Source organism: Cebus imitator, unplaced genomic scaffold (assembly GCF_001604975.1).
Source record: "Cebus imitator isolate Cc_AM_T3 unplaced genomic scaffold, Cebus_imitator-1.0 Scaffold306, whole genome shotgun sequence".
Lineage (NCBI taxonomy): Eukaryota > Metazoa > Chordata > Mammalia > Primates > Cebidae > Cebus > Cebus imitator.
In genome coordinates, this window is record NW_016107621.1 from 2,418,337 (window position 1) to 2,441,333 (window position 22,997).

General features: G+C 54.5%; 1 protein-coding gene and 1 non-coding gene across 2 annotated transcripts in view; one reads left to right on the forward strand and one right to left on the reverse strand.

Moving 5' to 3' along the window:
- Window positions 1-22,997, reverse strand: part of LOC108285693 (Fc fragment of IgG binding protein) — a 50,753-nt gene that overhangs the window by 12,475 nt on the left and 15,281 nt on the right. Inside the window, exons 4-14 of the mRNA XM_017503021.2 lie at window positions 19,975-20,545; window positions 17,012-17,619; window positions 15,472-16,039; window positions 9,629-10,224; window positions 7,983-8,577; window positions 7,665-7,864; window positions 6,332-6,473; window positions 5,099-5,436; window positions 3,150-3,723; window positions 2,145-2,761; window positions 602-1,145 (exon numbers count right to left, since the gene is read on the reverse strand). Of these exons, the coding sequence (XP_017358510.1) occupies window positions 602-1,145; window positions 2,145-2,761; window positions 3,150-3,723; window positions 5,099-5,436; window positions 6,332-6,473; window positions 7,665-7,864; window positions 7,983-8,577; window positions 9,629-10,224; window positions 15,472-16,039; window positions 17,012-17,619; window positions 19,975-20,545 (5,353 nt within the window). The remainder of the gene's footprint in view (window positions 1-601; window positions 1,146-2,144; window positions 2,762-3,149; window positions 3,724-5,098; window positions 5,437-6,331; window positions 6,474-7,664; window positions 7,865-7,982; window positions 8,578-9,628; window positions 10,225-15,471; window positions 16,040-17,011; window positions 17,620-19,974; window positions 20,546-22,997) is intronic.
- On the forward strand, window positions 14,009-14,115 carry LOC119467589. The gene has a single exon (XR_005196129.1). It is a non-coding gene; the product is annotated as a U6 spliceosomal RNA (small nuclear RNA).

Genomic DNA, 22,997 nt, shown 5'->3' on the forward strand with positions numbered 1-22,997 from the left:
TGTTAGTCAGGCTGGTCTTGAACTCCCGACCTCAGGTGATCCGCCCACCTTGGCCTCCAAACTGCTTGGATTACAGGCGTGAGCCACCACACCCGGCCTCTTTCATTGCTTTTCTTTCTTTTTTTTGAGATAGAGTCCCACTCTGTCGCTCAGGCTAGAGTACGGTGGTGCGATCTTAGCTCACTGCAACCTCCATCTCCTGGGTTCAAGCGATTCCCTTGCCTCACCCTCCCGAGTACCTGGGATTACAGGAGCACCAAAACACCTCACTAATTTTTGTATTTTTAGTAGAGACAGGGTTTCACCATGTTGGCTCAGGTGATCTGCCTGCTTCGGCCTCCCAAAGTGCTGGGAAAACAGGCATGAGCCACGGTCCCTGGACTCTGACTAGATGTTTCTAACTGATTTCCTCTCCCTGCAGTTCCAGACCTAAGTGCATTTCAGTGTGTGGGTGCCAAGGTGTTTCCTGACAGGACATACCTAGCTCAGAGGAGGACGGTGGCCCCTGAGCCCATGGAGGAGGAAGGGGCTGCTGTCTTAGAGTCTCGGGAAGGGCAGGGAGAGACCCTGCTATGTGGACCATGCATGGATCAGTACTCACGACAGAAGTCGGGCCGCCTCCACTCGTCGAGCTGGGCCCCAGCGGCCTGACAGGCTGCCACGTAGGCGGCCACTGCAGGACAGAGGCCTCCAGGATGGCCCTGAGCTTGGCAGGCGTCCAGCAAGCAGCCCTGGAAGTATTGCGCGGGCGGCACGAGGCCGTGGCAGGGCGCCAGTGGGCCGTCGGTGGCCGAGATCACGCCGCAGGCGTCCGTGCCGCCGAAGGCCTCCTGCTGCTCCGGCGTGCAAGGCTGTGGGCAAGGCCCTGACACACATTCCCCGCAGCCAGGGGCGCCGCCCACCTGCCACCCGGCCGGGTTCCCGCCCACCGCCTTCAGGTCGTCTGCGGGGTTCTGGTTGTAGTTCCCACACAGGCCACAGAGGGAGCCCGCGTACGCCGCCGGCACGCGCAGGCGCACGAAGCTGTTCCCGTCGAAAGCCAGCGAGAGCCCTGAGGTCGCGGTCACCACCACGTCGGCGCCGCTCAGGTGTGCCTGCAGGAGCGAGTCCAGCTGGAAGGGCAGCGCCACGAACTCGCCGTCCACCTGCGGGCGGGGATTGGGGGTGCGATGAGCGCAGCGAACACAGGTTTGAATCTTGGCCTCACCACGTACTAGCTGTGGGACCCTGAGCACGTCACCTCCCCTCTTAAAATAATAAGCAGCATCTTTAGGCCGGGCCTGATGGCACAGCCTGCAATCCCAGCACTTGGGAGGCCGACTTGGGAGGATCGCGTGAGGTCAGAAGTTCAGACCAGCCTGGGCAACATAGTGAGACCCCCAACTCTACAAAAAAAAAAAAATTAATAATTAGCCATCGTAGTGGCGTTTGCCATTAGTCCTGCCCAGCCACTCGGGAGGCCAAGGCAAAAGCGAGAATCACTTGAGCCCAGGAGTTGCAGGCTGCAGTGAGCCCTGATCCTGTCACTGCACTCCAGCCTAAACGACAGAGTAAGGCCAAGAAAACTAGAAAGGAAGAAACGCCCCGGCGCGATGGTTCACGGTGTTATTCCAGCACTTTGGGAGGTCGAGGCAGGTGGATCACGAGGTCAAGAGTTCGAGACCACTCTGGCCAAAACGGTGAAACCCCGTCTCTACTAAAAATACAAAAAAGTTTACTGGGCTTGGTGGCATGCGCCTGGAATCCCAGCTACTCCGGAGGTGAGGCAGGACAGCTGCTTTAACCTGGGAGGCAGAGGTTGTAGTGAGCCAGCGAGATTGCGCCATTGCACACCAGCCTGGATGACAGGGTAAGACTCCGTCGCAAAAAAATTTTTAAAAAGCCTCTATAGGCACACGTGACCGACTCCTCATGCTTCTCTAAAACAGGCACTTTTCTTAGACCATTTTACAGAGGAATCCACTAGGCTCAGAGAGGAAGAAGCCACTGTGCCAGGCCATCAGGTTCCATGGCCTATACTCGGAACCCTTCCATCATGCCCCCGCCAAGCTGTGAAAGGTGCTCAGGGGAATGGGGAACCCCTTGCCATCTCAGGCAGCCGCAGAGCTGGCACCTGCTCCTGCCTGGCCCACAGCCCTCCTCACCTGTAGCTGCCGGGGCCAGCGGGCACTCAGTGTCAGGCTGTGGTTGTAGATGTGCAGGGTGACGCTGCGGGTGTAGCTGACAGCCTGGCTGCCCCGGTGCTCGTTGGCTACAGTGACAGTGAAGTTCTCAGCCCCCGTGGGTAGTGCGTGGCAGGGTGCGCTCAGCAGGTACTCGCACGTGCCTTGGAAATCGAATCGGTGCCCATCCAGAGTGACGTAATGGGGGTCACCCCAGGCCTGGCACTCAGCTGTGCTGACAGGCTGGCAGCCGTACTGGCCGGATGGCAGGAGGGCACACGCTTCGCCCAGCCCGCAGCTGGCGGGCGTGCAGACCAGTGAGCCGCCCCCAGGCCCACAGCGGCACCTCTGGGAGCACGTGCCGTCAGCCCAAAACTCAGTGCCCGCCTCGTGGTAGGTGCCGTTGGCCCAGCAGCCGCAGCCGTTGCTGAGGGGAACACAGCGGTCAGCACTTAGCACGAACCCTGCGTTGCACTGGCAGCCCTCCACACAGGGGCCCTGGCATACGGCTGGGGTGGTGGGGGGCGCAGGGGACGGGCAGCTGGCCGGGCAGGGTGGGCCACAGAACTCGTAGTGGCTGTTTTCTGGGCAGGTGATCGCTGTGGGCAGATGAAGGAGCAGGAAGAAGAGAAACAGAGAGAAGGGTGTTAGGGGTCCCAGGACACGGTGGCAGGAGACAGAGAGAGACACAAGGGAGCAGACACAGAAAGGGGAGACAGAGCAGCAGACACAGAGAGACAGAGAAGGACACAGAAAGGAGTGAGAGAAAGAGAGACCAGGAGACCCAAGCAGAAATTGAGGGAGACACCGAGAGAATGAGAAACAGACAGAAACAAGCAGAGAGAGGCACAGAGACAAGCACCGAGAGACAGAGACAAACAGGGAGAGGCACAAACGCAGAGACTCAGAAGGACCAGAGTGAAAGCAAACCAGCCCCCCAGAGACAGGGCCCCGCCCCCATCCCCGCCTCTGCTCCCCAACACTCACCACAGCCAACCTGTGCCCGCCAGTCTTCAATGACAATCCCAGCGGCCTGGCAGGCGGCCGCATAGGAAGCCAGCGCCTGGCAGAGAATGTCGTGGGCCCCGCCGCCCATGCAGACGTCCAGAACGCAGCCCTTGAAGAAGCTCTCAGGTGGCACATGAGCGTGGCAGGTGGTGAAGGGGCCCCCTGTGCCAGGGGCCAGGGGTCCACAGAAGCCAGGGCCCTCGTACTGCTCCAGCTTGTCCTGGGGGCACGTTGGGCAGGACCCCTGACATTCGTCCCAACACAGTGGGTCCCAGCCTGGGGCTCGCCAGCTGCCGCCCCAGACGGGTATGGAGGGAGCCAGGGTGCCATTGGGGAAGACCTGGTCGTTGTTGGGGTTGCGGTCCATGTTACCGCAGAGCCCGCACACCGCGCCATGATAGCTGCTGGGCAGCGTCACATCTACCCGCCAGTTCCAGTCATAGCTGACTTGCAGCCCAAAGTCGGCCACCAGCAATGCCTTGGATGCACCGTGGGTCACTGAAATGCGCCCGTCAGCCACAGAGACAGGCAAGGCTGTCAGCACACCGTTCACCTTCGGGGAGCAGGGAAGGAGACAAACGGGTCACTCCACGTGGGGAGGCCCCAGCTCTGGCCCCCTGCCTCCCTCTCTCTCATCCCACCAGGGGCTGGGAGAGGCCAGTCTTCCTCCGACAGGTGGATTGTCATCTGACACAGTGTGGACGTTTGTTCTAGCCCAGGTCTTGGGGAATGAAACCTCACTTCACTTTTTCTACATCTTCTCCCCTGATGGCTGTCTTCCTCCCCCGTCTCTGTCTCTCTGTGTCTCTCGCCCTCTGTCTTCACCTAAGCCTGTATCTCTGGGTCTTCTGTCCCTCTCTCTCTCTGTCTGTTTCTCTGTCTCTCCCTCCTCTTCCCTGCCTCCGTCACTCTCTGTGTGTCTTATTCACTCACCATCATTTACCCAGTGCTGACTCTGTTCCACCCCTGACTCTGTCCCTGAGCTGCCATTAAGCTACGTCACCAGTTTCCGGGGCAGAAAGGATTGCCCATCTTTCTCCCCCGATCTCCCGGTATTACTCTGTCTTTTTTTTTTTTTTTTGAGACGGAGTCTTACTCTGTCTCGCAGGCGGAGTGCAGTGTGGCAGTCTCGACTCTTGCAACCTCTGCCTCCTGGGTTCAAGTGATTCTCCTGCCTCAGCCTCCCGAGTAGCTGGGACTACAGAACACCACCACACCCGGCCAATTTTTCTATTTTTAGTAGAGACGGGGTTTCACCCTGTTGTCCCGGCTGGTCTGGAACTCCTGACCTCAGGTGATACACCCACCTCAGCCTCCCAGAGTGCTGGGATTACAGGCGTGAGCCACCCTGACCAGCCCTATTTCTGTGTATTTCTCTCTGAGTCCTGGTCTCTGGGCCTCAATTGTTCCCTCACTGACCCTCAAATAAGGGTTCTCCTGGGCTAGATCCCTGAGGATCTCCCTGTTTTTCTCTTCATGTCCTGGTCTCCGGGCCTCTCCCTTGTTCCCTTGCAGACACTCAAAGGAGTGTTCTCCTGAGCTAGACCCTGAGCTCAGCATGTGACGGGCACCACCTTGCTGTGGGGCGGGCCCTGCTACCATGCCCACTTGACAGATGGCGAAACTGAGGCCTCCCAAGTGAATTGCCCAACATCACACAGCTCTTATAAAGGAGAGGCTGGATTCAAACCCAAGTCTATGAAAAAGCCAGATGCTGAGGTCCTGAGTGAAAGCCCTCAGCAAGGGGCCAGGCTTGTTTAATTCCCAATCACAGGGGGATATTTTTGCTGTAATGATTGTTGTTCTTACTGACATTTTGTTTCAGGCCCAGGCCCTTTGACGACAAAGAGCCTTGAGCTCCTAACTGTGGTGGTCGGGATCCCTCCGGCCCTCCCGGGGACCTCAGGGGACCGTCCTGCCACACATACCCGGACTTTGCCGATCTCGTCCTTGTGGATAGAGACGTTGTGGCCGAGCGCAGCCACAGTGACGAGTCTCACATAGGACACGGCAGGGTTGCCCCGGTTCTCATTCTTGGTGGTGACGATGAAGGGTGTCAGGCCCTGGGTGCTGACCCCCGGGCAGCCAGCTGCCACCAGCACGTAGCTGCAGGTGCCCTGGAAGTCGAACTTGCGGCCGTCGAAGGAGTGGTAGTGTGGGTCGCCCCACAGCCAGCACGTGGCCTCGTAGTTGGGCACGCACACGCCCTGGCCGCCCTGCTCCTTGCATGTCTCCTCTGGCCGGCATGTCACACCGTGGCACGGGTCTGGGGACAGAGGAGGTGGACCTTGAAAGCCTGTCCATTGTAAAGGACAGCTGCTCCCTCCACATCTACCCCGCACTGTGCCAGGGATCTGAGGGTTTTCACAGGCAAGACCAGACTCCAGAGTCCTCTTATCTATACAGGTCCTGTACTTGGCTGTTCTGTTTTGTTTTGTTTTGTTTTAGATGCAGTCTCACTCTTGTTGCCCATGCTGGAGTGCAGTGGCGCATTCTCGGCTCACTGCAACTTCTGCCTCCCAGGCTCAAGTGATTCTCCCACCTGAGCCTCCCAAGTAGCGGGGATTACAGGCATGTGCCACCAGGCCCAGCTAATTTTTTATTTTTAGTACACGTGGGGTTTCTCCATGTTGGTCAGGCTGGTCTCTAACTCCCAACCTCAGGTCATTCGCCCACCTGGTCCTCCCAAAGTGCTGGGATTACAGGCATGAGCCACTGTGCCCAGCCCTGTTCTGGTATTCTAGTCTTATAGGAGCCTCGCCTCTTCACTTCATAGTCTATGGCTGATTTCATGCCACGATGGCAGGGCGAGTAGCTGGGACCAAGACCGTACAGCCTGCAAGCTTAAACATTTACTGTGTAGCCCTTTAGAGCAAAGATGCGCCTGTCCCTGCCTTATACCAAGGGTCTCTGACATCCACCCGGAGAAACCTACCTCTCAGGGTCCCCACAGCCTGGATTCCCCCTATAGGTCTCTGCCTCCCAGAGTAGGTGGCCCTGGCCCTGTGAAACCCGGCCCAGGGGTCCCCAGGTCTGCGACCTCAATCCTTAGTGCCGAACACCTCCCGCCATGAACGTCCCAATCAGGCCCCCCTCAGCCCCAGAGTCCCCGTACTTCATCCCTAGTCCCGGCAGCCCCAATCCCAGCCCCAGCCCGGCACCTTTGGTGACACAGCTCAGGACGCCTCCGGAGGGCTGGCACACCTGGCCCGGCTTGCAGCTGTGTTCCTGGCACACCATGCCTTTACCCGCGTGGCAGGTGCACTGCTGCCGACAGTTGTCAATGAGGACCCTCTGCTCCGGCTGTGGGGAGAGAGGGCACGGCCATCAGGGACACCACGGGTGGGAGCCGACTCTCACATCTCTGGTGTTCTGGGCACAGAGGGGTTTGGCAGACATCACAGACAAGGAGCAGCTCTCAGCAGGGTGGTTCCTGGTCTGTGAAACTGACGCACAGTTTCACAGACAACTGTGATTGGGCCGTCATTCATTCATTCATTCATTCATTTGTTCATTCACTTTCATTCATTTAGTCATTCATTCCAAAATATCCACTGAATGTCTGCAGTAGGAGAAATGGTGTGACACAGTAACTCAGACCAGATCGCCTGGGCTTGAAGCCTGTTTCTGCTGTTTCCAAACTGTGTGACTCTGGGCAAGTGACCTCATCACTTTCCCACTGCCACGTGGAGGGTGGACCAGAGGGAGCAAAGGTAGGAAGCTGGGAGGGACCCAGGTGGAAGAGGACAGGTTGGACCAAGGTAGGGCCATGGAGAGGGGGAAAGGGGTAGATGGAAGAGACACTGAAGAGGCCAAGTACACCAGCCGTGGTGGCTCATGCCTGTAATCCCAGCACTTTAGGAGGCCAAGGCGGGCGGATCTCTCAAAGTCAGGAGTTTGAGACCAGCCAGACCAACGTGGCAAAACCCCGTCTCCACCAATAATACAAAAATTTAGTCGGGTGTGGTGGCACACAGCAGTACTCTCAGCTACTCGAAAGGCTGAAGCAGGAGAATTGTGTGAACCCGGGAGGTGGAGGTTGCACTCCAGCCAGGGCGACAGAGCGAGACTATGTGTTAAAAAATAAATAAATAGGTAAAAGAGGCTGAGCGAGCCAGGCGGGGTGGCTCATGCCAGTAATCCCAGCACTTTGTGAGGCCAAGACGGGAGGATGGCCTGAGGCCTGGAGTTCAAGACCAGCCTGAGCAACATCGTGAGATGCCCCCAATCTCTGCCTCAACAAAAAAATAAAAAATTTGCTGGGCATGGCGGTTAGTCCCAGATACTTGGCAAGTGAAGTGGAAGGATTGCCTGAGCCAAGGAATTGGGCGTTGCAGTGAGCTATGATGGTGCCACTGCACTCCAGCCTGGGTGACAGAGTGAGACCCTGCCTCTAAAAGAAATAAATAAGCACCCAAGTAGACAGGCTGCGGGGCTGATGGGCAGTGGGAGGGGTGAGGCCCCATGTTCTGGCCCCGATGACTAGGTTCCTACCTCGTAGTAGACACCATTGTGGTAGCAGCCACATTGCCCGATGGGCACACAGGCTTGGCCGTTGTAGAGGAAGCCGGAGTCGCACTGACAGCCCTCGGCACATCCATCCGGACACTGCAGAGGGGCGCTGATTGCGGAGCAGCCCAGGGAGCAGGTGTCCGCGCAGAGCTCGTAGTGACTGTTCGAGGGGCACTTCATGGCTGTAAGGAGGGGGTGCCGATCAGAGCCCTGGGGAGGGAGGGGCTGCAAGGCCCAGGGTCTACCCCTCCTGTGACTCAACCTCTCCCCTCCTTGCCCCTCCGTCTCTCCCTCACTCACGACAGAAAGTTTCGGTCCTCCAGGGCTCCACGTGGCCTCCAGCTGCCTGGCAAGCACTCACATAGGCATGGATGTTGTCGCAGAGAATGCTCAGGTTCCCACCACCCAGGCACAGATCAAAGACACAGTCTTGCAAGGGACCCTGGGGATCCACCAGCTTGTGGCAGGAGGCCAGCGGCCCTGTGGGGCTGGTGAGGAGCCCACAGAACTCCTTCTTCTGATACTTGTCCTCCAGCTCGGGAGGACACTGGCTGTCAGGGTTGCAGCCCTCACTCCCCGGCTGGCAGGTGGGCGGCGGCAGGCAGGGAGAACCAGGCACGGCCTCCTCCCAGGAGTTGCCGAACTCCTTGGCGTTGCCTGCCTGCGAGCCATCGGGCTTCCTCAAGTCATCCTTGGGGTCGCCGTTGTAGTCCCCGCACAGGCCGCACATCTGCTGGTAGTAGTTTCCGGGGACGGTGACCCGCACATAGTACACAAGGTCGTAGACCACACGCAGGCCGAAGTGTGTCTCAATCACAGCGTTGGAACCATGCTTGTAGACACGGATCTGGCCATTGGCCAGCACCACGGGCAGCTTCATGTCCACGCCGTTCACCTGGGAGAGGCAGGCCGTGCTTCAGAAAGGAAACTTTGAGTGGGGGTCGGACTCTGGTTCAAGCCCATGCCTGAGGCAGAAGATCTGTGTGACCTCACCTTAAGAGGTGAGGCCCCTTATGGCCCTCAGATTTCATATTTGTAAAATGGGTGTAATAATAGGGTCTTATAATGGATTGAATGGTGGTCCCCAAAAGTCATATTCACTCAGAATCCTATAACGTGAGCTCACTTGCAATAAAGTTCTTTGCAGCTGTAATCAGAGTAATCATCTGGATATGAGATTATCCCCGATTAAGGTGGGTCCTAAATGCAATGACAAGTGTCCTTGTAAGAGCCAGAAGGAAAAAGACACACACACAGACACACAGAAAGGGCCATGTGAAAATGAAGGCAGGGATTAGAAAGGTGTTGTCACAGGCCAGGCACGGTGGCTCATGCCTGCAATCCCAGCACTTTGGGAGGCCGAGGCGGGCAGATCAGGAGGTCAAAGGATTGAGATCATCCTGGCCAACATGGTAAAATCCCGTCTCTACTAAAAATACCAAAATTAGCCGGGCATGGTGGCAGGTGCCTGTAATCCCAGCTACTGGGGAGGCTGGGGCAGAAGAATCGCTTGAACCCAGGAGGCAGAGGTTGCAGTGAGCCGAGATCATGCCACTGCACTCCAGCCTGGTGACAGAGTGAGACTCTGTCTCAAAAACCAAAGAATGATGTTATCACAAGCCCAGAGAACCTGGAGCCTCCAGAGCTGGAAAGGGAAAGGGAGAACCCCCCACCAGTGCCTTTTGAGGGCGTGCAGCCCTGCCAACACCTTAAAGAAAGGGTGGAGACTGAGGGACACAGAGATGGGGGAGCAGGTCCCAAGACCCTGATGACACTTCCGTCCTTGGCTTCCCGCTCTGGGCTCTGACTGGCATCGTTTGTCCTCAGGGACCCCAGGCCTCCCACATGCACTCTCATCTCTGTGCCCCCAAATCCTGGGCTGAGCCCTCCCCGTGCCCCACCCACCCAACCACAAGCCCCTCACCCCAGCTCCCCATTGCTCTCACCGTGACCTTCCACTGTCTCTGCTCCAGCCGCAGGGTGAAGTTTGCCACCTGGACCGTGATCACCCGGGTCACACTGACTTGCCCATTACCCCAGGCCACGTTCTCCTGCAGGACGGCAAACGAGTGCAGCCCAGGCCGGGTGGTGCCGCAGGTCTGAGCCAGCACATACACGCAGGTGCCCATGAAGTCGAAGCGGCGGCCGTCGAAGGTGGTGTAGTGGGGGTCTCCCGACGCCTGGCAGGTGGCAGAGCCCACGGCCACACAGCCCAAGCTGCCACCAGACAGCTGGCAGGCCTCATGTGGGCCACAGGTAGAGGGCTCACAGGACACCAGGCCGCCCTCCTGGCAGTGGCAAAGGGAATCACAGCCGGGGCCCGGGTAGAAGGTCTGGCCTGGTGGGTGGTAGGTGCCCTGGTGGATGCAGCCACAGGAGGCCAGGGGCACACAGGACTCACCACTGAGTGCAAAGCCCTCATCGCACACACAGCCCTCATGGCATTCGGAACCACAGCCCCCGGGCACTGGGAGGTCTCCACAGGACAGCGGGCAGCCGTAGGAACACACCTCATAGTGGCTGTGGGCTGGGCAGCTCAGTGCTGCAGGGAGAAGGGACATCAAGATCAAGAATTCCTGCTCCCAGGGGACACCGGCGACCCCCCCCCAACACACATGTATGCATACCCACACATGCTCAAACACACACACAAGTTGCAGGGAGCTTGGGAACATACTACATCACAGTTAATCTGATCTTCATAATTACAATTCTCCCAATTGAACTGTGATTTGCAGTCATGTATTATGCCTCTTTATTTTTTTTGAAATAGGTTTTGCTCTGTTGCTCAGGCTGGAGCAGCACGGCGGTGCTTGCTCCCGGGGCTCACTGCAGCCTTGACCTCCTGGACTCGAGCAATCCTCCCACCTCAGCCTCCTGAGCAGCTGGGACTACAGGTGTGCATCAGCACACCCGGCTAATTTTTTGAATTTTTTGTAGAGATGGGGTCTCGCTGTGTTGCCCAGGCTGGCCTCAAACTCCTGGGCTCAAGCAGTTCCCCTGCCTCAGCCTCTCAAAGTGCTGGGATTACAGGAATGAGCCGCCACGCCCAGCCTTCTATTATGTCTTTAATGACCTTGTTCAAGTTGGATACAGGTTGTTGATATGTGGTATGTATTTTAAACATGCATATGCAAAACGAAAATTAAAAAAGAAAAAACATGTATATGCATATATTTGTGTGTATGTGTATAATTTGTGCAGTATATGTGTGAATGCAGTACTTTTAGCTTCTTCCTTCTACAGCAGTAATTAAATTAAAATATTTAGCAAGTGTTGAAAAAAAAAAAAAAAAAAAACTCCCTGCTCCCCTCCCCAAACTCCAGTCACTCCAGTCTATAAAAAGCAAATCTAGCCAGGGGCAGTGGCTCCAGACCAGCCTGGCCAACACAGTGAAACCCTGTCCCTACTGAAAATACAAAAATTAGCCAGGTATGGTGGCAGGTGCCTGTAATCCCAGCTACTAGCGGAGCTGAGGTAGGAGAATCGCTTGAACCTGGGAGGCGGAGGTTGCGGTGAGCTGAGATCATGCCACTGCACTCCAGCCTGGTGACAGAGCGAGACTCTGTCTCAAAAAAAAAAGCGAATCTAAGTGACTAAAACTGAACCACATTAAACCTGTATCTATGCTGTCTAACACACTTGCCACTAGCCACTTGTGACCATTTAGATGTAAGTTAATTAAAATGAAACAAAGTGGAAGACAGTTCCTCAGTCAAAACAGCCTCATTTCAAGTGTTCAGCAGCCACATGTGACCTGTGGCAACCTGGTACGTATTTGAACAGCTCAGATATGGAGCTGTCATCATTGAAGTTCTGCTGGGTGGCGCCGTTGTGAAGCTAACATCCAGCTTACAGGAGAATCAAGGGGACACAGAGACAAGTTCAGTAACACTCCAAAGAAGCAACTAGCCAGATCACGAAAGTAGGAAATTCGGCAGGATAAATGATCTGTCTTTTCCAATAAATAAATAAATGACATAAACAAAAGGAAAAGATGGATGGAGGAACAGATATGTGATAAAGCAAGTAAGTGAATTAGAATTAGAGTGTAGAGGCCCGGCTCGGTGGCTCATATCCGTAATCCCAACACTTTGCGAAGATGAGGCGAAAGAATCACTTGAGGTCAGGAGTTCGAGACCAGCCTGGCCAACATGGTGAAACCCGTTTCTACTAAAAATACAAAAATTAGCCAGGCATGGTGGCACACGCCTTTAATCCCAACTACACAAGAGGCTGAGGTAGGAGAATCGCTTGAACCCAGGTGGCGGAGGTTGCAGTGAGTTGAGACCACACCACTGCACTCCAGCTTGGACAACAGAGTGAGACTCCGACTCAAAAAAAAAAAGAAAAAAACACAAAAAAAAAAAAAAAAAAAAAAAAAAAAAAAGAATTAGAGTGTAGAGTCCAGGAGGTGGGTTTGTGGATCTTCCCTGTAAAATTCTTTCAACTTTTTTGTATATTTCACAATTTTCGTAATGTTGGGAAGAACTAAAGAAAGAAATTCTGACAGAGTAAAAGCATGAAGGTAGATCAATCCAATGCAGCATGTGTATTTGGTTTGCTTCCAGAGCCACTTAGGGTCTTATAGTGTCAGGAATTTCTAAAACTTCTTATATCTTTTATAAGAAGTCTGTTTTGTCCCAGGAGGTTTCACACCCCAGGGCAACACACCTTGTGTTAGGATTCAGGATGGGTGGGGATTGCACTGTTTTTTATTTATTTATTATTTATTTTATTTTTTGAGACAGAATCTCACTCTGTCGCCCAGGCTGAAGTGCAGCACGATCTCGGCTCGCTGCAACCTCCACCTTCCAGGTTCAAGCGATTCTTCTGCTTCACCCTCCCAAGTAGCTGGGAATACAGGTACCCGCCATCACACCCGGCTAATTTTCAGTATAGACGAAGTTTTGCCATGTTGGCCAGGCTGGTCTCAGACTACTGGCCTCTGATGATCCCCTACCTCACCCTCCCAAAGCGCTGGGATGACAGGCATGAGCCCCCACACTCAGCCTGCACTGTTAATCAGAAATAGGCTCTTGCTATGTTGCTCAGGCTGGTACCTAACTCCCAGCCTCTAGGGATCCTCCCACCTCAGCCTCCTGAGTAGCTAGGATTATAAACATTCTGAAATCTTAGTCATATATGTGTATGTTTGCGGCACAGAAGTGTGATGGGGATTCTGACGCAGGCTGCCAATGGCCACGTCTTGACTCTGGGCACAACCATGGTACTTGCTTTGGCCAATGGAACACGGGCAACCATGATGCTGAGCTGAGCCTTGGAACGTGCTTGCACACTGGGGCTTGTGTGCTTTTGCTGCTCTTAGGAATCTTGAGAGCACCTTGGGAAGAAGCTTGGGTTCACCCGCTTGAAGATGAGACCAAGTGGAGCAGAGACAACAAGTCCCAGCTGAGGGCCCCCAAAACCAACCAGCTGGACAACTGCCAGATGTGTAAAACGCCCCCTAGATTTACCCAGCCTCAGCTGAGCCTCCAACAGACTGCAGACACCAACCAAGCTGGCCCAGGCTGGGGAGAACACCTCAGCAGCCCCTGGCATCATGAGAAAGAATAAATACTTGGCCAGGCGTAGTGGCTCACGCCTGTAATCCCAGCACTTTGGGAGGCTGAGGTGGGTGGATCACTTGCCGTCAGGAATTCGAAACCAGCCTGGCCAACGTAGTGAAACCCCTTCTCTACTAAAATTACAAAAAAATTAGCCAGGTGGGGTGGCAGGTGCCTGTCATCCCAGCTACTCGGGAGGCTGAGTCAGGAGAATTGCTTGAGCCCGGGAGGTGGAGGTGGAGGTGGAGGTTGCAGTAAGCCGAGATTGCGCCACTGCACTCCAGCCTGAACGACAGAGCAAGACTTCATCCCAAAAAGAAAAGTTCTTAAAGTCAAAACTTACCATTTGTTAGACATTATAAGTTTTGTAATTATTTCAGGTAAAAAACTAGATGTGTATGCTTCCATTAATTCCAAAATGTAAAAACTTCAGAAGCCAGAATGGTGGTTACCTCTTGGGGTTGGAGGCCTGGATGTTCTTTTTTTGAATTTGGGACTGTTCACACAGATTTGTTCTCTTGCTAAAACTGATCAAGCTGTTAGCTTATGATATGTACATATTTTTGAATATCTGTGTATTTCAATAATAAGTTTTAAAAATTAAAAATCAGGTGAGAGGAACCTGGTACAGTGGCTCACGCCTGTAACCCCAGTACTTTGAAAGGCGGAGGCAGGAGGATTGCTTGAGCCCAAGAGTTCGCACCCAGCCTAGGCAAAAAATCAAAACCCTGTCTCTGTAAAAAATATTTTAAAAATTAGGTGCTCGCTTCGGCAGCACATATACTAAAATTGGAACGATACAGAGAAGATTAGCATGGCCCCTGCGCAAGGATGACACGCAAATTCGTGAAGCGTTCCATATTTAAAAAAAAATAAATAAATAAATAAATAAAATAAAAATAAAAATAAAAATTAGCTGGGGTTGGTGCTACTCAGGAGGCTGAGGCAGGAGGATCACTTGAGCCCAGGAGTTCCAGGCCGCAGTAAACTATGATTGCATCACTGCATTCCAGCCTGGGCAACAGAGCAAGAGCCCATCTTAAAACAAAATCAGATGGAGCACTTTGGAAGGCTGAGGTGGGTGGATCATGACATCAGGAGTTCGAGACCAGCCTGACCAACATGGAGAAACCCTATCTCTACTAAAAATACAAAATCAGCCGGGCATGGTGGCGCATACCTGTAATCTCAGCTGCTCAGGAGGCTGAGTCAGGAGAATTGCTTGAACCCAGGAGGCAGAGGTTGCAGCGAGCTGAGATTGTGCCACTGCACTCCAGCCTGGGTAACAAGAGCAAAACTCCATCTCAAAAAAGAAAAAAAAATCAGGTGAGAGGATGCATGGCTTTTCAAACTTGTTTTCTTGGCAAACAAAAACATTGGAAGACCAATCATGCAGCCTCCACTGAGACAAGGCTCTCAAACAGACTGCCCAAGGGGTCAGGCAGATGTAAATAAATGAAGTAGGATAGATGGAGACCAAAAAGAACCAGAGAGGGGATGAGACTCCTAACGACAATACTGCTGCTCATATCTCAATGACAGCTGTTATATGGGAATCAGATCCTGGGCCACCAGGCGTACTGCCATTTTTCAAATACCAGCTGCATGCCTGCCATCTGTGACTTTCTAGCTATCATGATCTCAGGCATGTAACTGAAACTTTCTGAACCTCAGTTTCTTCATCTGTTAAATTAGGTACAATATAAAACCTACATCAAAAGCTATGATCATAGCTCACTTCCTAGTACTTTGGGAAGCTGAGGCGGAGAGGGTGGATTGAGCCCAGGAGTTGGAGACCAGACTAGGCAACAATCCCTACCTCACAGGGCTATTGTAAGGATTAAATGGGCAGGGCGAGGTGGCTCACGCCTGTAATCCCAGCACTTTGGGAAGCCGAGGTGCGTGGATCACCTGAGGTCAGGAGTTTGAGACCAGCCTGACCAATCTGGAATCCCATCTCTACTAAAAAAAAAAACAAATTTAGCCGGGCATGGTGGTGTGAGCCTGTAATCCCAGCTACTTGGGAGGCTGAAACAGGAGAATCGCTTGAACCCGGGAGGCGGAGGTTGCAGTGAGCAGAGATGGCGCCATTGCACTCCAGCCTGGGCAACAAGAGCGAAAAGAGTGAAACTCTCAGAAAAAAAAAGGATTAAATGAATTAATGACATTTATACACTAATGAATATATATATAAGGTTGAGTACCCCAGTTGCGATACTCACGGCAAAGTTCCTCACTCCTCCAGGGGTGCACTGTGGCTCCAGCAGCCTGGCAGGCAGCAGTGTAGGTGGCCAGCGCATCACACAGTGGCCCAGACTGGCCTGGCAGCAGGCAGCGGTCATAGACACAGTTGCGCACGGCACCCTGGGGGTCCAGCTTGCTGTGGCACTCCCGGAAGGGCCCCTCGGGGTCAGCAAGGATTCCACACTCTTTCTTGCTCTGCAGCTGCTGGGTCACCAGGGAGTCCAGCTTGGGACAGTCACCTGGTTCAGTTGCTCCACAGCCGGGCCTCGTTTCTTCTTGCCAGCTGTTCCCAAAGGCCAGTGCATTGGCAGCTTGGCCCCCACCCCGCAGAGCCAGGTCATCAGCTGGGTCCCCGTTGAAGTTTCCGCAGAGTCCACACAGGGCCTCAGCATAGCTGCTGGGCACCTTGACAGTCACTCGTGCATCCCAGTTGTAGGTGACGGTCAGGCCAAAGTCGGTGCGCACGACGGCGTCACGACCCTGGCGGAACACCTGCACCTGCCCATCTGCTGCTTGGAAGGGCAGGTACTGAAGGACGCCATCCACCTGGGTGGTGATGCAAGAGGGCCATGTGGTCAGGGTATTCACGGCTCGCTGGCCCATCCTCCAATTCACTCACCTCCAGCTGCCCTGACCTCCTTGCTATTCTCTTGGACACATTATGCTCAGTCCCACCTCAAGGCCTTTGCACTTCCTGTTCCCTCTGCCTGACTCATCATTCAACCCTCTTCATTCCTAAAGCACCAGCTTAAATCCAAGTCCCTCACCCGTGGCCTTCAAAATATATGTGATCTGTCTGTCTCCCCATTACCTCCCTTGCCTCGCCTCTTCTCACTGTCCCTCTCACTCAGGCTGCTGCTATCATGCTAGCTTCCTTTTATTTATTTATTTATTTTTATTATTTTTTACAGGGTCTCACTCTGTCACTCAGGCTGGAGTGCAGTGGCACAATATCGGCTCCCTGCAAACTCTGCCTCTGGGGTTCAAGCTATTCTCCTGCCTCAGCCTCCGGAGTAGCTGGGATTATTACAGGCATGAGCCACTGCATCTGGGTTTTTGTTTGTTTGTTTGTTTGTTTGTTTGTATTTTTAGTAGAGAGAGGGTTTCACCATGTTGGCTAGGCTGGTCTTGAACTCCTGACCTCAGGTGATCCACCCACTTCGGCCTCCCAAAGTGCTGGGATGACAGGCTGGAGCCACCGTGCTCCGCCTCTGGCTTCCTTTTTAAAATAGAGACGGGGTCTCACTCTGTCACCCAGGCCAGAGTGCAGTGATGCGATCATAGCTCACTTCCTAGCACTCTGGGAAGCTGAGAAGGGAGGGTGGCTTGCACCCAGGAGTTGGAGACCAGCCTGGGCAACGTAGTGAGATCCTGTTCTCCACAAGAAGGAAAAATGAAAAAGAAAAAAATTTTAAATTTTCTAACAGACCTCCCCACCCCCAGCCCCACTCAGAGCTCCAAGTACTCAGAGGGTGTTTCCTGCCCCGACACCCAGCCCTGAGCACCCGCGTCGCTCACCAGCACTTGCCCCGGGTACTCCCGGCGCACCGCCACCTTCACCCCGCGGGCCTCCACCCGCACGGCGCGCGTGTAGCTCACGGTCTGGCTGCCCCGATGCTCGTTCTCCACCAGCACCCGGAAGGCAGGCAGCGCCGCGTTCTGGCCGCACGAGCCGACCAGCAGGTACGTGCAGGTGCCCATAAAGTCGAAGCGCCGGCCGTCGAAGCTCACGTAGTGCGGATCCCCGGACCCCTGGCAGGTCCCGAAGCGGTCGGGGTAGCAGCCCAGGAGGCCGTTCTGGACGCTGCAGCGCTCGCCCGCCGGGCAGCCCTTCGTGTCGCGGCAGGTCACCTGCTGGGTGGTGGTGCCGCTGCAGGTGCAGCGCCTTTGGCACAGCTCGTCCGCCCACACCTCCTGGCCCGGAGCGAGCAGGAGGCCCTGGAAGGTGCAGCCGCACGACGAGGCCGGCACGCAGGCGCCGCCGCTGGCCACGAAGCCCGGGAGGCACACGCAGCCCTCCACGCACGGGCGCCCGGAGCAGTTGGACGGCGCCGCAGCCCCGTTGCAGGAGGCCGGGCAGGCGGGGCCGCAGAGCTCGTAGCGGCTGTTGGCGGGGCAGGTCAAGGCTGCGGGGAGATTGGAGATGGTGGGTCAGGCCGGCGCCGCCGGGGCCGTCGAGGGGCCCCCGTCCGCGACAGCGCCCAGGAATTCCCCCCCACAACGTGCTCTTCTCTCAGAGTTCGCCATCTCAGATAATGGCACTTCCATCCCTCTGGGCGCTCCTGCGCCCCATCCAGGAGATGCAGTTAATCTCCACCCCACCAGCCCCCTAAAGCTCACTGGACAACCCATCTGTCGGCAAGTCCTGTGAGCTCCATATTCAAAATCTACCCAGCCTAACCAGGTCTGGTGGAGCATGCCTGTAATTCCGGCTACCTGGGAGCCTGAGGCAGGAGAATTACTTGAACCCGGAAGGCAGAGGTTGCATTGAGCCTATATTGTCCCAGCCTGGGTGACAGAGCAAGGCTCTGTCTCAAAAAAAAAAAAAGAAAGAAAGAAAAAAAAGAAAAGAAAAGAAAAGAAAAGAAAAGAAAAGAAAGAAAGAAAGAAAGAAAGAGAGAGAGAAAGAAAGAAAAAAAATCCACCCAGTTACAGAATCTGCCTCTGGTCCTATGCACCCCAGCAGCCTCCTGCCTGGGCTCCCTCCTGCCCCTACAGCCTGTTCCTCACACCAGCCAGAGGGATCTGGGAACATCTGGGTCAGATCAGGTCCCTCCCCATCTCAGAGCCCTCCTGTGGCTTCCTCTCACTCAGGGTAAACACCACAGTCCTCCCCATGCTCCAGGAGGCCCTGTGCCATCCGCTCCTCTCACCTCTCGGCCGTCACCCCCTCTCCCTCTCCCTCGTGCTCATTCTGCCCCAGCCCCAGCTTCGTCCTCCTCCCTGGTCATCCAGCTCCAACCTCAGGGCATTTGTATTGGCTGTTTCCTCTGCCTTCCCTTTCCTCAGAAAGCCCACTGGGGCCCAGGTGGCCTGGGTTCAAATCCCAGATCTCTCCTTCTCAACCACTGACTCCAATCTCCACATGCCTCAGTTTCCCCATCAGTAAGATGGGCTAATATGGTCCAGACCTCACAAGGTTGTTGTGGGGATTAAATGAGTTGATCTCTGGAGAAACATTCTGTGGACATTACTGTTAGTACTTAGCTGACTCTGTTGCCTGACCCTGGTCTCAGCTCCAATGTCACCTGCCCAGAAAGGCATTCCCTGATCACCCTCTTCATGAGCCTCCCAGTCACTGTCACTGCATGAACTTGTTTCTTTGACTCTCTGAAGATACTTTCTAGTTTATCTGCTCACTGTCTGTCCCTCCCCTCCCACTAGGAGATAAGTTCTACAGGAGTGGGGACCTGGTCTGTCTCAATCGCTGCTGAGTCCTCAGCACCAAGGACAGGGCCTGGCGTACAGCAGGTGCTCAGGAAATACTGCAGAAATGAATGGGAGGAAGAATGAACTCTCTGGTTCCCATTTCATACCAGCCATGGGGTGGGGGTGGGGGGCTTACTGGGCAGTAGGGACAGAGCACTGGCCAAGACAAACGCCCAGTGGCCTCTATGTCTCCCTCATACTTACTCCCCGTCCCTTGGGCCTGGGGCTGGGCCTGAATGCCTCCTCCTCCCTCCTGCCTGTCCTTTCTGCCTCTGGGGCATGTCTCTAGGAGCCTCACTGACAAGGGCAGGAATAGATCTATGCTGATCCTTACTGTGTCTTCAATATCATCAGCATGAAAGGGGGGGCAGGTAGGGGTTCAAGGAATGCTTGGGGAATGAATGAGTGAATGATTAAGCAGATGGACATCTGGCTATAGAGCCTGGACTTTATCTAGAGGGCAATGGGAGTCATGGGAGGGTTACAGGCAAAGGAAGAGACGTCCGCTTGCCTGTGTTGGGATTCTGCAGACAGGAATTCCTGTCGTGCCAAGCCTTTGAGCGTGCTGTTCTCTGGGCCTGCATCTCACTTCCTCCTCTTTCTCTTGGCAACTTCCAGCCCCTCCTATGGGTTTCAAATTAGACATCCCTTTCTCTAGAAAACTCTCCCTGCCCACCCCTGCTCCCCAGAAGGCTTCTCTTGTTTCCCATAGCCCCAATAACTTCCTCCATCCTGGCCCATACCCCTATGCCTATGCCCCCCACAATCTCAGCCCTAACTCATCTGCCTATGCCTCCCCCATCCTGGCCCCAACCCCTCTGCATGGGCCTTCCCATCCTGCCTGGAACCCTCCAGACTTTTAGTGTCTGGTGAAACATCTTCTCCAACCTTAGGCTCGTTGTGGACAGAGCTGGCCGTCTTCACCATCACTGGGCCCCTAGCATTGCCCAGCACCAGGCTGAACCACAATAACTTCTCCGATATTAAGTAGATGCCAAGGGTCCCCTGCCCCTCACTGTATGCTCCCAACCCCCACCCAGGGCATCACTCACGGCAGTTGGCTGGTGGCCTCCAGTCCCCAACCGAGATGCCAAGCTCCAGACAGGCCTGGGCATAGGCGCTGAGGCCACGGCACAGGCTGGGCCGATCCCCACCAATCACGCACAGGTCGTATACACACTGCTCCAGGAAGGGTCTGGGGTCCAGGGTGTCATGGCAGACAGCGAAGGGGCCGTCAAGTTTGGTCAGCATGCCGCAGAGTCGGTCACCCTCATAGTGCTGGGCCTGGCCTGGGGTGCAGGTGGGACAGTTGTTCTGGCAGCCATCCTCACACAGGTAGTCCCCATCATCCAGCTTCCAGCTACTTGCAAACTCCACGGGGTCAGCAGCCTGATCCCCGTCAGGCATGAAGAAGTCGTCCGCTGGGTCACCATTATAGTTGCCACACAGCCCGCACACCTGGTCTTGGAAGCGTGTGGGCAGGCTGAGTGCCAGCTGGCAGTCCCAGTCATAAGTGACCACCAGCCCGAAGACCAGCTCCACCACGGCCCGTGGCCCGCTCTGGTACACACGCAAGCGACCCTCACTCAGGGAGACTGGCAGGCGCGAGCGCTGGCTGTCAATCTGCAGAGCAGGTGAGGAGGGGGTGGTCAGGCCCCTGTGCCATCTGGCCTCCAGCCCTCATCTCTGGGCCTCCCGCCTGCTCCCCTGCTCCCGTGGCACTGGGACTCATTCTTTCTGTTACTGCCACCATCAGAGACCTTGCCTCTTGCAGTATCTGTGGCCTGAGACGTTCTTTCTGGAGATGTACACATGACTCACTCCCGTACCTCCTATAAAATATTTGCTCAAATATCACTGATTCAGGCTTTCCCTGGCTGCCCTATTTTGTTTTAATTTTTTATTTTTTTATTATTTATTTATTTTGAGACAGAGTCTCGATCTGTCATCTAGCTGTAGTGCAGTGGTGTGATCTCTACTCCCTGCAACTTCCGCCTCCTGGATTTAAGCAATTCTCTACCTCAGCCTCCTGAGTAGCTGGGATTACAAGCCCCTGCCACCATGCCTGGCAAATTTTTGTATTTTCAGTAGAGACGGGGTTTCACAATCTTGGCCAGGCTGGTCTTGAACTCTTGACCTCGTGATCCACCTGTCTCAGCCTCCCAAAGTGCTGGGATTACAGGCGTGAGGCACTGCACCCAGTCTTATTTTATTTTTATTTTTTTTATTTTATTTTTTTTTTTTGAGACGGAGTTTCACTCATGTTGCCCAGGCTGGAGTGCAATGGCGCGATCTCGGCTCACCGCAACCTCCGCCTCCTGGGTTCAGGCAATTCTCCTGCCTCAGCCTCCTGAGCGGCTGGGACTACAGGCACGCGCCACCATGCCCAGCTAATTTTTTGTATTTTTAGTAGAGACGGGGTTTCACCATGTTGACCAGGATGGTCTCGATCTCTTGACCTCGTGATCCACCCGCCTCGGCCTCCCAAAGTGCTGGGATTACAGGCTTGAGCCACCGCGCCCGGCCTTATTTTTATTTTTATAGAGACAAGGTCTTGCTATGTTGTCCAGGATGGTCTCAACTCCTGGCCTCAAGCAATCCTCCTGCCTCAGCCTCCCAAAGTGCTGGGATTACAGGCATGACCCACAAGACCTAGCCAACAACCAACTTTAAATGGTAGCCTTGGGCCAGGCGCTGTGGCTCACACCTGTAATTCCAGCACTTTGGAAGGCTGAGGTGGGTGGATCACTCGATGTCAGGAATTTGAGACCAATGGTGAAACGCTGTCTCTACTAAAAATACAAAAATTAGCTGGGTGCGGTGGTACACACCTGTGATCCCAGCTATTCAGGTGGCTGAGGCCGAAGAATTGCTTGAACCCAGGAGGTGGAGGCTGCAGTGAGCCAGCATCGCACCAAAAAGAGTGAGACTCTATCTCAAAAAAATAAATAAATAAATAAAGCAGCGTCTCCCTACTCCTTACCCTCCTTCCTTCCTTTCCTTGTTTTCTATAGTGTCTGCCCTTCTAAAACATAATTCACGAATTGACCATGTTTATCATCTGTCTTACTCCATCAGAATGGCAGCTCCACAGAGACAGGGGTTTGGGTCTGCTTTGATTGCTGCTTTATTCCCAGTGCATAGAACAGGACCTGGTAGAATCACAGGCACTCACTAGCTGAATGAAGTCACTGCTGCATCTAATAACATTCACTGAGCATGCACTCTGTGGCTGGTCGTGGGCTGGGAGATCCTGAGAATACGAAGGTGACCAAGGCAGCCCCAGGTCCCACCCTCATAGGGCTCCCAGTCCATTCAGATAAACAGACCCATCACCAGACAGTGCGAGTTCAGAGGGGTCAGGGCTAAGAGGAGAAAAGCACAGGCAGAAGAGTCAAGGCCAGGATCAGAAAGGCCAGGCAGAGGGGTGAAGGGTGGGATAGGGGAGGGTTCAGAGCTGGGGTAGCGGGGAGATGGGAGGCTGTGAAAACCTAGAAAAACAGCCAGATCTAACGTTGCTGGTCAGAGAAGGCTTCCCAGAGGAAAGAACAGTTGTGCTAAGCCTTAAAGGACCAGTAAGGGAGAGAGAGAGCCAGGAAAACCGGGAGGAGGTAGGATATTCCGGGGCACGTGTCCTGAGTGGACAGAGATCCCGGCCGGTTCGTCTGGCTTTGTGTCTCCTGCAAAGCCCACGTGTTGAAATCTTAGCCCCCAACATGATCGTATTAACAGTGGGGGGAGGCCTCTGGGAGGTGATTAGGTCATGAGGATGGCACCCTCATGAATGGGATTAGCGCCCTTATGACACAGGCCTCAGAGAGCTCTCGAGTTCTCTTTCCACTGTGTGAGGATACAAGAAGTAAGCCATCTGCAACCCGGAAGAGGGCCCTCGCCTGAGCCTGGCGGCGCTGCTGCCCTCATCTGGGACTGCCAGCCTCCAGAACTGTGAGAGACAAGGTTGCGTTGTTTGTAAGCCTCCCAGGCTCTGGTATTACAGCAGCCTGAAGTCTAAGAACCAGGAGAAAAGAACTGTGTCTCTTTGTGCCCCTGGGCATCTCTCTTTTTTTTTTTTTTT